General features: G+C 38.0%; 2 protein-coding genes across 3 annotated transcripts in view; one reads left to right on the forward strand and one right to left on the reverse strand.

Moving 5' to 3' along the window:
• The window catches only part of LOC104760245 (pentatricopeptide repeat-containing protein At5g46580, chloroplastic-like), a 9,292-nt gene extending 6,358 nt beyond the window's left edge, over positions 1-2,934 (forward strand). The window contains exon 3 of one of the 2 annotated variants that reach the window (XM_010483141.2): positions 1,802-2,934. In XM_010483141.2, the coding sequence (XP_010481443.1) occupies positions 1,802-2,813 (1,012 nt within the window). In that variant the 3' untranslated portion in view covers positions 2,814-2,934. Of the gene's footprint in view, positions 1-20 lie in introns of those variants that run through there. The other variant, XM_010483138.2, reaches the window with a different exon arrangement.
• On the reverse strand, positions 3,020-5,967 carry LOC104760244 (probable serine/threonine-protein kinase At4g35230). The gene is made up of 8 exons (XM_010483137.2): positions 5,604-5,967; positions 5,152-5,369; positions 4,623-4,758; positions 4,296-4,535; positions 4,129-4,214; positions 3,834-4,022; positions 3,478-3,750; positions 3,020-3,400 (listed from the first exon to the last, which is right to left on the reverse strand). Exons 1-8 carry the CDS (start codon positions 5,677-5,679, stop codon positions 3,149-3,151), a joined length of 1,470 nt encoding a protein of 489 aa, XP_010481439.1. The 5' UTR covers positions 5,680-5,967; the 3' UTR covers positions 3,020-3,148.

A 13,371-nucleotide genomic window follows, 5' to 3' on the forward strand; every position in this document is an offset into this window, starting at 1 on the left:
ATCCTTTGGGCATTGGATTGCAGAATTTTGTTTATATGATCTCTAAGCTTCTTATTTTCTTATTTTGTGTGTTCTTACAGTTCTTCTGCGGATCTAAGAGCCTAATTAATTCTAGTTCAGCTAAAAGGAATTTTTTATTGGACACATATTTCATGAGTATAAAAGGATTTTTTTGAGGAACTCTGTTTGTACCATATCTGTAGTGCTTTCATTCATAGTTCATGATTTCACTTCCGTCTCATAGGATTAAAATTCTGCTTTGAGCTTTGATTAGCTGGCTTATAGTGACTTGTTTATGACTCATTTAATCCAACTTGAAGTAGTTTTTGTGAAAAGCTCATTTAATCCTTGATAAAAAGGTTGGAGCGACAGCGACTTGTCCTACTTGCAGAGCACTTGTAGTTGCAGGCCAACGCGGAGGAGAAGAAGAGATGCCCGCGGGCATGCCCGTTAGTCCGCAAAAATAAGCGGAGCATGCCCGTTTGACACCCCTACATGCAATGTGCCATACGCAAATATTTATGGGCCAATTTCTGCTGGTCCATATGAAGCCCATATCCAAATATTTACTTTTGAGCGTCGTTTCAAAATTAAGATAAGATGTTCCGATAAACCTCTCTCATGTTTCAGAGACACAAAGCCATCTTCACGCAAAAACCTCTCACTCTGCGTTTCTAATGGCGACTGTTCTCACTACAGCCATTGATGTCTGCTTCAATCCCCAAAATTCAGACACAAAGAAACACAGTCTATTCTTAAAGCCTTCTCTTTTAAGACAATCTCGTACTAGAAAACTCAACATTTCTTGCAGTTCCAAACAACCTAAAACCCTAGAAGAAGAACCAATCACCACAACAAAAACCCCATCTCTATCTGAGCAACTCAAGCCTCTCTCTGCGACAACACTCAGACAAGAGCAAACCCATATCTTGGCTAAACCGAAGTCTGTATGGGTCAATCCAACAAGACCCAAAAGGTCAGTTCTTTCACTTCAGAGACAAAAGCGTTCTGCTTACTCTTACAATCATCAAATCAAGGACCTCAGGGCTTTTGCTCAGAAGCTCAACAGTTCTAATTTCACTGAAAAGTCTGAGTTTTTATCTCTTCTCAACGAGATTCCTTATCCACCCGATAGAGATAACGCATTGCTTGTGCTAAACAGCTTGAGAGAATGGCAAAAGACTCATGTTTTCTTTAATTGGGTTAAATCCAAGAATCTGTTTCGTATGGAAACAATATTTTACAATGTTACAATGAAGTCTCTGAGATTTGGGAGGCAGTTTCAGCTTATTGAGGAGCTGGCACTTGAAATGGTGAATGATGGTCTTGAGCTTGATAACATCACTTATTCCACTATCATCACTTGTGCGAAAAGGTGCAATCTTTACAACAAAGCTATTGAGTGGTTTGAGAGAATGTACAAAACTGGTCTGATGCCTGATGAGGTCACTTACTCTGCAGTTCTTGATGTTTATTCCAAGTTAGGAAAAGTTGAGGAGGTTCTTAGTTTGTATGAAAGAGCTGTTGCTACGGGTTGGAAGCCTGATGCTATAGCGTTCTCTGTGTTGGGAAAAATGTTTGGTGAAGCGGGGGATTATGATGGGATTAGGTATGTTTTGCAAGAGATGAAATCTATGGATGTGAAGCCTAATGTGGTTGTGTATAATACTTTGTTGGAAGCTATGGGAAGAGCTGGGAAACCAGGTTTGGCTAGGAGTTTGTTTAATGAGATGCTTGAGGAAGGTTTAACTCCAAATGAGAAAACTTTGACAGCTCTTGTTAAGATTTATGGGAAAGCGAGGTGGGCGAAAGATGCACTTAACTTGTGGGAGGAAATGAAGGTGAAGAAATGGCCGATGGATTTCATTTTGTACAACACATTGTTGAATATGTGTGCTGATATTGGATTGGAGGAAGAAGCTGAGACGCTGTTTAATGATATGAAGGAGTCTGCGCAATGTATACCTGATAATTTTAGTTACACAGCCATGCTGAATATATATGGGAGTGGTGGAAAAGCTGAAAAGGCGATGCAATTGTTTGAAGAAATGTTAGAAGCTGGTGTTCCGGTTAATGTGATGGGTTGCACTTGTTTAGTTCAATGCTTAGGGAAAGCAAAAAGGATTGATGATTTGGTTTATGTGTTTGATCTCTCGGTTCGAAGGGGTGTTAAGCCTGATGATAGGCTTTGTGGGTGTCTTCTTTCGGTTATGGCCTTGTGTGAGAGTAGTGAGGATGCTGAAAAGGTTATGGCTTGTTTGGAGAAAGCAAATCAGAAGCTGGTGACATTTGTGAATCTGATAGTAGATGAGAAAACCGAATTTGAGACTGTAAAAGAAGAGTTCAAGTTAGTGATCAATGCAACCCAAGTAGAGGCAAGAAGGCCCTTCTGCAACTGCTTGATAGATATATGCAGAGGCAAGACGCGTCACGAGAGAGCTCATGAGCTTCTCTATTTAGGAACCCTTTTCGGCCTATATCCAGGATTACACAACAAGACCATGAAAGAATGGAGCTTAGATGTGAGGTCACTATCAGTTGGTGCGGCTGAGACTGCGCTTGAAGAGTGGATGAGAACACTTGCCAGCATCATTAGACGTCAAGAAGATCTTCCAGATTTGTTCTTTGCACAAACTGGGACAGGAACCCACAGATTCTCACAGGGATTAGCAAACTCTTTCGCCTTGCATTTGCAACAGCTATCTGCACCTTTCAAACAGAGCGATAGGGCGGGTATTTTTGTGGCTACAAAGGAAGATTTGGTGTCATGGTTGGAATCAAAGTTTCCACCTTTAGTTGCTTCTCAAGTATGAAACATCATCATCTGTTATCCTAAACTAAAAAGCAACATTATTTTTCCAAGTAAAGTTGTTTATAACTGCAATAGTATATTGAATATTTTGATAAAGTTTCAATCTTTTTGTATTACCACAAGGAAGAAGATATCAAATTTAGTTATTTGCAGTCTTATTTTCTCTTTCCCTAAAAGAGTTAACTTTTCATAAGATTCATGCAAAAAAAAAGCTCTCATTTCACAAAAGTTACCAACACATTCAATATCTCTCTCTCAGCTCTCTCTTACACGCATACACACCTTTCAGATACTGTCTACAAAGACCCATAAATATTTGGGACTTCCTCTTATAGCTTAGCATCGCCAGCTATTCTGTCGCTTTGCATCATATGCTGCGCCATCGTTGAGCATATCTTGAGCATCAGTTTCCATTCCGAGCTTCGAGAGCGCTAAAGCCTGCAAGTAAAACGCTGTTGGCCATTCAGGTATGCACACCTGAGCCTGCATTGCATCTCTCAGTGCAAGCTCTTGTTGGTCTGTCATTAAGTAGGAGAAAGCCCGTCTAGCGAAAACTGTCGCAGAAGGAACCGGCATCATCCCCACCAACTATAAACCATAGATAAAGGAGTTATAAATTCTTGTAGAACACAAAGAATTATAGATTTGTTGCTTTTTTTCCTCACCTTTGAGTAGTATTCAATTGAGTTCTTGAAATCCTTGTCTCGGAAAGCAATGTCCCCGAACTTCTTTGTATTGAGCATCTCCTGCACTTGTTGTGTCCATTCTTGAAATGAAAGCTCATTTTCTGCACCTTCCTCGTCTCTGTAACCGGTTTTAAGCAATATGTCGTGAAATGTCGCAAGGTCCATCTTTGCACAGGCCTTTCCAAGAGGAGAAAGCATAGTTGGTAATATTACTATGTTCTTTGGTAAGCCCATTAATGCATGAGAAGCAACCTAAGCAAACAAAACCAAAACCAGGATAATTAATTTGGATATGAAGTTCACATTGTCGATTTCATGTAGGGATTATATCAAACCTCTTCTTGCTTTTGTAGTGGTGCCACTGCAGAGAGAAGAAATTTGGTATCTGGTCGATCCTTTGCCTCCGACTGAAGGCATTTTGAAGCAAGCTCAACTAATTTAGTCGCATCTTCATTTGCATATTGCCCTTCAAGAGATGAATCCATAAGAAGCAACGCATTTTTACCTCTTATGATATCAAGAGCCTGATATAAAACATCACCACCAGTTTATTTAAGAAGACACTAAAACAACCCTTTGGCGAATTGACAAAAAAACTGACATAGAGTGAAAGTAACTAGAAGCACATACATGGCTAGGTGGAATGTGTTTGCCGCTTAAAAGATCTAACAGTATAGTTCCATAACTGAATATCACACTTTCAGGAATGACTCTACCTGCCAAAAAAAAAGACAGAGACCTTTAATCTTCAATAATGAATTGTTTCATCTTCAAGTTCTCAAGATCAAGAATGTTACCTGTCCGTAAAAACTCAGGTGGAGTATAAGCTAAGTTGGTACTGTAGCTTTTTCCATCTCTACTGTTCTTCATTAGACCAAAAGTAGATAGACGAGGGTCACCTTCCTCATCGAAGAGGATTCTGTATGCATTTAGGTCATGGTAGATTTTTCGGTTCTCGATGTTGCAGTAATCAAGTGCTTGTGCAATATAGTCTGCGATTCGAACACGCATATCCCATGGAAGTGGCTGTTTTTCCCCTGAAAACATAAGCAAAAAGAAGAGTGTAAAGCATCCAAACACGATTATAAACCAAGCTTATAACGACAGAAGGATAAGACAATTACAGTGAAATAGATGCTTTGAGAGAGTATCATTTGGCATATACTCTGCTACCAACAATCTCTCATCTCCCTCAGCGCAGCAACCAATCAGTCTGACTATTCTCTTGTTTTTAAGCTTCCCAACACCTGTTGCTTCCACCTGATTTCACAAGTCAATTACGGTCAACACCAGGACAAAGCTCCCATGTTTGTTATCTCAGGTTTCTATTTTCGCTATAAATATCAACACTCAAGACATTAGTCGGATCCTAGGATTTAAAAGCAGCTTTAAACCCCAAATTGTCGACTTTTCTGCCTTTTAGCAAATCAAACTCAGGGAAGCTTATTCTCTGAGTAAAAGCCGATGTCTTTTTCCTTTCCTGTAACTAAAAGCTACACCTAACACACTATTCATTTATCTAGTCATAGCTTTGCCTAAGAAGTGATCAGATAGTCCAAGAGATTCAAGTAGGGTCTAAAGTCAGAGTCAAAGAATCAATGAACAAAGTGCTAAACAACAAACCATGCATTGGTCTTCTCAGATATTTCTTACCACAAACTGTTGAGCATCAGGCCAAGATTGCCTAGAGAACCGCTTGATGGCTACAAGATGATTCCCTTCGAGCTTCCCTCTGTAAACTACATTAGGAGCTTTCTCTCCACCTTCAGAGACAATGCAGCTAGGGCTAAACCCATTGGTTGCTTTTCTCAACTCATTCAGATCAAATTCTTTGAAATTTTGGATTTCCTGATCCACTTGGTCCCCATTTACTGTAACCACACAACAACAAAACACAAACATATCCCAAAAAGGCAAATCAATCTAAACAAGAGTTTAATTCCAAAAAGGCTGAGACTTTACAACTTTTTCTGCTTTTAGACTAAAAAAAACCCTAACCCCACAAATTAAAAACCCATAACAAGAACAGACAAAAAATGCTGCAGATTTACTCAGTGAGCAAACAAAAAATGTGAGTACTTGGAGTCTAAGAGACTATTATTTACCTGATTCTGGTTTGTTTGGAGCTGATGGATCATCAGAAGAAGGTAGATTAGCAGTTTTGGAATGTAAACAACCCATGATCTCACATCAAAAGCTTAAAAACAACTTGTTTCCCACAAAAATCAGAAATTTTGGATAAGAAACAGGAATTGAAAGAGAAAATGATTAGGAGAGCTAATTTGTTCTGTCTTGTGTACTTGGATTGAGGTAATAAAACAATGGTGGGATTTGATTTGGGGTTTGGATTTGTGCTTTGTAAGGAGCTGAGGAGGCAGTAGTAGAATATAAAATTTAATAAAAATTTGAAAACTTAAAGACAAAAAGAAGTAGCTAGAGAGAGAGAAAGATCTGAAAAATATAGCTTCAAAAAAGCTGCACACTTGAAAAAATAGAGGTAACAAGCAAAAAAAAATAAAAAAATAGAGTCATGTGAAGCAAAGATCTCTTTACACTATTAGATTTTGCTTGCATATGCTTTTTTTCTTTTTTCCTCGGAACTATACACTAGAATTTTAAATTTGGGTTTCAGTTTTTATACCATTTTCAAATTTTGATAAATTATGCAATTCTTTTATAAAACAAATAGTAAAAAAAATCTGAATAAAATTTATCAATTCATCACCTTGTTGAAATAATATGGCATAAATTTATATTAATTTTATGTTTATGGTTTACTACTTTATTTTACCTCAAAGGCCCTTGTTAGTAAATACTAAATAGTAACCTAATTTTGACTGTACAAGTTTTATCTATTGACTATTGCTATCCTATCTTAATCCACCAATTAAAGTCAACAACACAATAACAGTAACAGCGAAAATAATTGCTGCAAGCTCTCTTCTCTTTCTTTTGCTCCGCCTAACTATGTTGATAATTATTGTAAGTCGATTGAGCAATATTAATCTATGAGATAAACATGTCAAAGATGGCTTGGTTTATGTCTTTTATTCTTGTTTGAAAATAATGAGTTTTTGCTGTCTTAAAAACAATTATTGGACAAAGAAAATAATAAGTCACATCACACATGACAAGTCTATCATGAGGCACGTGCCTCTACGTTCTTGGGTCCTGAATTTTACCGAAGATGGAAAGTAACTATTTCTCTTTGCAACAATTTTATTAATATAAATTTCACAAGTTTACTAGCCAAAATTAATCAGTATTTTTATTTTAGCGTAATACAACAATTTGATAATAAATTCCAAAATGAATAAGTACTGTTATTACATGATTCTTTTCACACGAAAAAAGTCTTCGGTATCACTCTCTTCTTCACCGACAAAAACAAAACACAATTTTCTTAAATTCGAAATAAAATTACGAGATTTTAAATAATATAACACACAGATACTTAAATGATAGTAGTACTTGTCTGAATCTTTGAATAGTTTATCATACTAACTAACGTGGACCATAAACAAAAGAATCTTGGACCAAGTCATACTCTAATCATATGGGAATTTCCTCAAAACCAAAAAAAGAAAATAAAGAACATAACGTAAACTATTTTATTTTGGATTTTGTATCTTATATTCCAAAAACACACAGTTACACATTAGCAACCCTAGGACCTCTAACTATTGTACTTGATGCAATGTAATTACTACATGAACTATTATATATTCTCTCATACCAAAAAAAAATAAATTGTACTGTTGTATTGCGACCGGCGAATCGTTCTTGGATAGCTCCTCGCTATCTCATGTGGATTATCTTTTTTGTGGTTCACTTTATATGTCTGGACTTTAGGCATTCTTATTATTTATATCTTTGTTGTTATGTGATATATCATGGTTTTTGTGGTTTTCAACCATGATATAAGGAGTATTTTAGAGTCTTTTGGGTTGTTTTCTAGGATGTTTTTGAGTCTTTGCAGGTTTTCTAGGACTTTGGCACAGAAAGAGCAAAGTGGAGCAATTTGGATCATTTTGGAGCATAAATCTCGAAGAATCAATTTGGACTCGGATCAAAACAAGGGCATCGATCGACACCACTTAGGAGCATCGGTCGACACCCTCTTCAGCCGATGAAGAATCACAAAATTGGAAGTTTTACAATTTTACCCAAAGTTTTCCTAAACCTATGAGATTTTGAGAGCTTTTGGGAGAGAGATTTGAACTGTTTTGAGAGAAGAATTCTTGAACTCCCTCTTTACTCTTTTAATTTCAATTGCTTATTATTCAGAATTATGTTTTGATCTTCATTGAATATGTCTGAGTAGTTTGCTTGTTAGGTTCAGGGTTTTTCACAGGGATTTTATGAGTTATTAGATCTGTTTATTTAAGATTCTTTATCTTTCTAGATCTTCATCATAGGTTGTTCTTAATGCTAGATCTTTGATTAGCCATCTGGATTTAGATCTTAGGATTATTGATTGATATGAGAATATAATTTTTTTTCCTGACAAAAACCTTTTGATGAGCAAAATTACTTCTTGCAAAGAGATTTGATTTAGTAATTTTGTGAACAATCTAAACTTGTTTTTAAAGCTGATTTTTAACCTAGAATTTTACAAAGAGATTTGGATTTTCTGGTTTTAAATTTAGATAATATTTGCAGTGAGAACTGATTTATTTTACAAAAGAGTTTAGAGTTCTAAATCTGATTTTTAATTGCTTGAATCCTATTTAATTATTGATTTAATATTTTGTAATTTCCTGAGAAATTCCCTAGACCTAGCTTTTTGATCTTCTGAATTTACAACAGTTTTATTTTAATATTTTGCATTGCCTATTTCATTTAAATCATCTTGTTTAGCGTAATCATAAAACTCTATAATTTATTGTGTAGTCTTGAGTCCTTGTGGAATTCGACCCCTAAGTATTACAGTGACCTCTTAATTTGAGAGAGTAGCTCTAGGGTAAATTTGAGCATATCAAATTTTGGCGCCGTTGTCGGGGACTCTTTGGTCTACCATTAGATTTGAGTTTTTAATTTCGTCTAAATTTTTCTTTTTATTTTCTACTTACACGTTTTTGTTTTTCTTCTCTTTGGTGTTTCAGGTGCATGCCTCCAAGACCTCACACAAGGAGCAACAAGACTGATCCCACTGTGAATCTTTCAAACTAAGAGTTGGGAAAACTTGAGCGTGAGAACAGAAAAGCAGCCAAATCCTTGAAGATGGTTAACACAGTCATTCTGTTTCGTGATGAGGATGGTGCTTTGAGAGATCAAGAGGGCCACTTGCGCAATGAGCATGGCCAAAAGCTTGATGCGGAAGGCAACGTAATTGCTGAAGTCGTTGTCGCTGCGGAACAGAACCTTGGTGTCGATCGACGCCAACCAGAGGGTATCGATCGACACCCACCTCCAGCAGACGTACGTGGAGCTGCAAACCACGTCCAGAATCTGGTTCTAAGACAATAGAATAACCGAGATCTGATCAGGACTATTGCAGACTTCAACAGAGCTGATTTAATGTATGAAAACCGCTCTGCAATTGTTCCACCTCCATTCCCAAGGAGTGACTTTGAGCTGAAGCCTGCATACTTCCAGCTAGTTGGACAAAGACCCTTCTCTAACCTGCCAAATGAGAAAGCTCTGGACCATATTGAGCACTTTGAAGACCTGGTGACCAGTATCAAGGCCAATGGAGTAACTGAAGACTACATCTACTGCAAGCTTTTCCCATATTCACTTGCAGGAGAAGCATCTCAATGGTTGAAACAGTTGCCAGCCCGTTCTTTGACATCTTGGCAACAAGTGAAGGTGGCTTTTTTCAACTACTTTTATGATGATGCCATGTCAGATGAGCTAAGAGTCAAGCTGTCCTCCTTCAAGCAAAGATCAGATGAACCTTTCAAGGCAACTTTGGTAAGATTCAAGGCATTTCCATGGGACTGTCCACACCATGGTTTTTCAAGAGTGCAGGTGTTGAGTATCTTTTTTCAGAGGGATTGACTGGGAATATCAGCTAGCGTTGGATGCTTCAAGCCATGGGAACTTCAAGACAAAATTTCTAGAAGATGCTGAAGCTTTGATTGAGAATTTGGCTTCGAGAAATAGCACTAAGAGAGCAGATACTGAAAGGAAGAGATTACATGGAGGATTTGATTCAAACCAGCTTGCTTCTGTTAGTGCCAAGGTGGATTCAGTTCACAATCTTCTGGTTGGTAAGAAATCAGTTCACTTTGCTGCTGAAGTTGAATCATTTGAGCCACAACCTGAGACTGGGAATGAAGAAGCAGATGTCAACTTTGTATATGGGAATCAGGGTCAGAGATTCGGTAATCAACAAAGCAACAAGCCTTACAGTGGGAAATTTTCAGGCTACACTCCTAAACCAGATTACTAGAAGCAGCAACAAAAAAATGGTCATACTAGAACCTATGGGAACTCTTCTTATCAGTCTCCTCCTCCACAAACCTCTTCTGAAAGTAGAATGGAAGCTATGCTAGAGCAACTTTTGCAAGGTCAGGAACAGTTATCAATGACATTCAATGGGAAGCTTGATAATGTCTACAATGAGCTTACTGGGAGGATTGATGCTTTGAACATTCATGTCAAGAAGCTGGAGAATCAGGTTGCGCAGACTGCTGGGTCTGTTAAAAGGCAAGAGGGATTTCTCCCTGGAAGAACTGAGTCAAACCCCAAGCATGCTTGCAATGCCATATCAGTGAGAGATGAAGATGATGGAGAAATTGAAACTGCAGAAAAAGGAGAGCAATCGGCCAAACCTGAGACGGAGAATTCAACTTCAGACAATGGTATCGGTCGACACCCCTCTCAGACAGAACCAAAAACTGTAAAATCTCCGATTCCAGCAGCTGTTGACAGGGTGTACAAGCCTAAGGTCCCTTTTCCTAAGCCAAGAAGGTCCAAGCAGGAGATGGAGGAAGCTAGATGCAAGGCAATGATGGACAAGGTGATGATTGAGATGCTTTTGATTGATGCAGTAAAGCTTTCACCACCACTTAAGCGGTATGTGAAGAGAATGGTATCCAATGGTTTAATCCTCGAAGAAGGAGCACTGCTTACAAAAGATGTCAGTGCAATTCTGTTGAACCAGCCTGTTCAAAGGAGAAAAGAGAAGAAGCAAGAAGTGATAGTCTCTGAGAGAGTGAGTGCAGCAATTCAGTGTAGGACTGCTAAAAAGTTACCAGATCCTGGAAGCTTTGTACTTGATTGTTTAATCTCAACAGGACGGTTTGCACACTCACTTTGTGATCTTGGCTCTAGTATCAACTTGATGCCACATTCTGTTGCTGTGAGACTTTGGATGACAGAATTCAAGCCAACTCAAATTTCTCTTACCTTGGCTGATCGATCCCGAAGAATTCCTGAAGGTGTTTTAGAGGATATTCCAATTAAGGTTGGAAACTTCATGATTCTCACTGACTTTGTGGTGCTGAAGTTTGATAAAGAGCCTTGTGATCCTCTCATCTTAGGAAGATCTTTCTTGGCAACAGCTGGTGCAATCATAGATGTGCAGAAGGGACACATAACACTGAATGTGGAAGGTTTGAGTCTGAACTTTGAGATGGATAAGCTGAGGAGAGCTCCTACTATTAATGGACAAACTTTTTCTGTTGAAAAAGTTTATGCTACAAGAGCAACAGGCTCAGTATCGATCGATGCTACATTAGCATCGGTCGACACCCCTCCACGTCCGAGCCTGCACTTGTCAACAACTGATGCTCCAAGTAAGAAAACTGCTCCCAAACAGAAACCTCCCCACTCCACACTCCAGAGTCCTCAGATTGGGCCAAGGTACACATCTTCTGCACCTAATCCCCCTCCTATCATCAACAAGGCTTTCAAAGGTACAAAAACTGTTTTGCAGTTAACCAAGCCACGAGATTATCTTAGAGCGCTTGTTTCTTTTGTTGATGATTTTGCAGGACATAAAAGAAGCAAACACATCCCAAAATCCCGCCATAGTCCTATTCCTCATGTCCTTGGTAGACCTCACTCTTCTACTGCTTATACACCACCTTGGATGAAGAGGTCATGCTATGGGAGGCATTCACTGCCACATTCTGATCCACCCGATGCCTGAGCTTCAACGCAGTCCAGCTAATGACTGAAAACAAGCGCTAAGTGGGAGGCAACCCACTTCTAGGTTTTTCTTTTCCTTTTGAGTCATTTTTCTTTTTGCATTGCGTCAGTTTTTGTTTGAAATTTGTTTGAAATCATAAATTATCTATCTATCATGTTGCTTTTAACTTGTGTTTGAGTGTCTCTTAACAGAATAATCATCCAAGGATTGATCCATCAACAGAACTATCTACAACTAACAAGGACTTACGGCCAAAAACACCATTCGTGATGAGTGTCGATCGACATTGAAATGGTATCGGTCGACGCCCCATGGTAACCCGAAAACAGTTCATCTTTTCCTTACAATTTTCAATACGTTTTGTTTCTTTTAGCTTTCCTCTTATTTGAAAACATTGGGGACAATGTCGTTTAAGTCTGGGGGAGGTTAATACTAACTACTAACATAGTTTTGATTTTTAGTGTGTCAAAATCAATTTTTGTTTTTATTGAGTCAAATTTTTCAAAATTGTGTTGGGAACTATGATTTTTCTTTTTAGGTGTATTGCCTTGGTTGATTAATGCTGCAGATTGAATCCACTAATCCGACTAATAAAAATCCAATGGCTGACCAGTAAACCAGAGACATCTAAATTTCCAACTGAATCCATCAAAGCCTGAGGTAATTTTTGTACTTTTCTTTTTAACTCATCAAGGAGATTGATGTTCATAGAGCTTGACTCCTTGTTCATGCCTGACAAGTAAGATCTTCAAAAGAAAATGGTACTCCTCTCCCTTATTTAAGTTGAAAAGATCACTCCTGAGAGCTTTGTTTTAAAAAAAAGAGAATAAAAGATGAGATGATTTTGATTAGTTTAGAGAGGGAGGTAAATTACCAGTGACCTCATTATTCTACTCTTGAGTCAAATGATCACACAACGCTTAGAAGCGAGGGGTAGGTAAATTAGCGATGACCCCATTATTCGCCTATAACTTTGATTAAAGAAAAAAAAACAGCAAAGCAAAACTCAAAGAAGGATAATAATATAATAAGTCTGGGGGAGAGGAAGAATACCACATATTGTAAAAAGATATATCTTGCTTGCTATGATATAGTACGGGAATGAGTCTAGAAGGTTCTTGACATTGATCAAATTGAGGAGACCCACTGATGAGGGCTTAATGGAGGAAGTAGTGGAATTTAGTTTGAATTTGGGATGCTACGAATGTCAACGGAAAAGTACATGGTGGTTCGATTTGGATTTGTCTGCTAAGCATATGGATTATGGTTTGGATGATCATGGCATTACCTTAGAGAGGAAATGAGTTTCTGTGTTTTCAAACCTCTTTCACAGGTCTAAGTTTCTATTTTGCTTGAGGGCAAGCAAAGACTAAGTCTGGGGGAGTTGATATATCATGGTTTTTGTGGTTTTCAACCATGATATAAGGAGTATTTTAGAGTCTTTTGGGTTGTTTTCTAGGATGTTTTTGAGTCTTTGCAGGTTTTCTAGGACTTTGGCATAGAAAGAGCAAAGTGGAGCAATTTGGATCATTTTGGAGCATAAATCTCGAAGAATCAATTTGGACTCGGATCAAAACAAGGGCATCGATCGACACCACTTAGGAGCATCGGTCGACACCCTCTTCAGCCGATGAAGAATCACAAAATTAGAAGTTTTACAATTTTACCCAAAGTTTTCCTAAATTGCAACACAAGTCCCTGACGTGTTTTAGGACATATATATAGTGTTTTGGGATTTTAGAAAACCCTGAAGTTTTATTCTAGCAAGTTTT

Source organism: Camelina sativa, chromosome 18 (genome assembly GCF_000633955.1).
Source record: "Camelina sativa cultivar DH55 chromosome 18, Cs, whole genome shotgun sequence".
Classification (NCBI taxonomy): domain Eukaryota; kingdom Viridiplantae; phylum Streptophyta; class Magnoliopsida; order Brassicales; family Brassicaceae; genus Camelina; species Camelina sativa.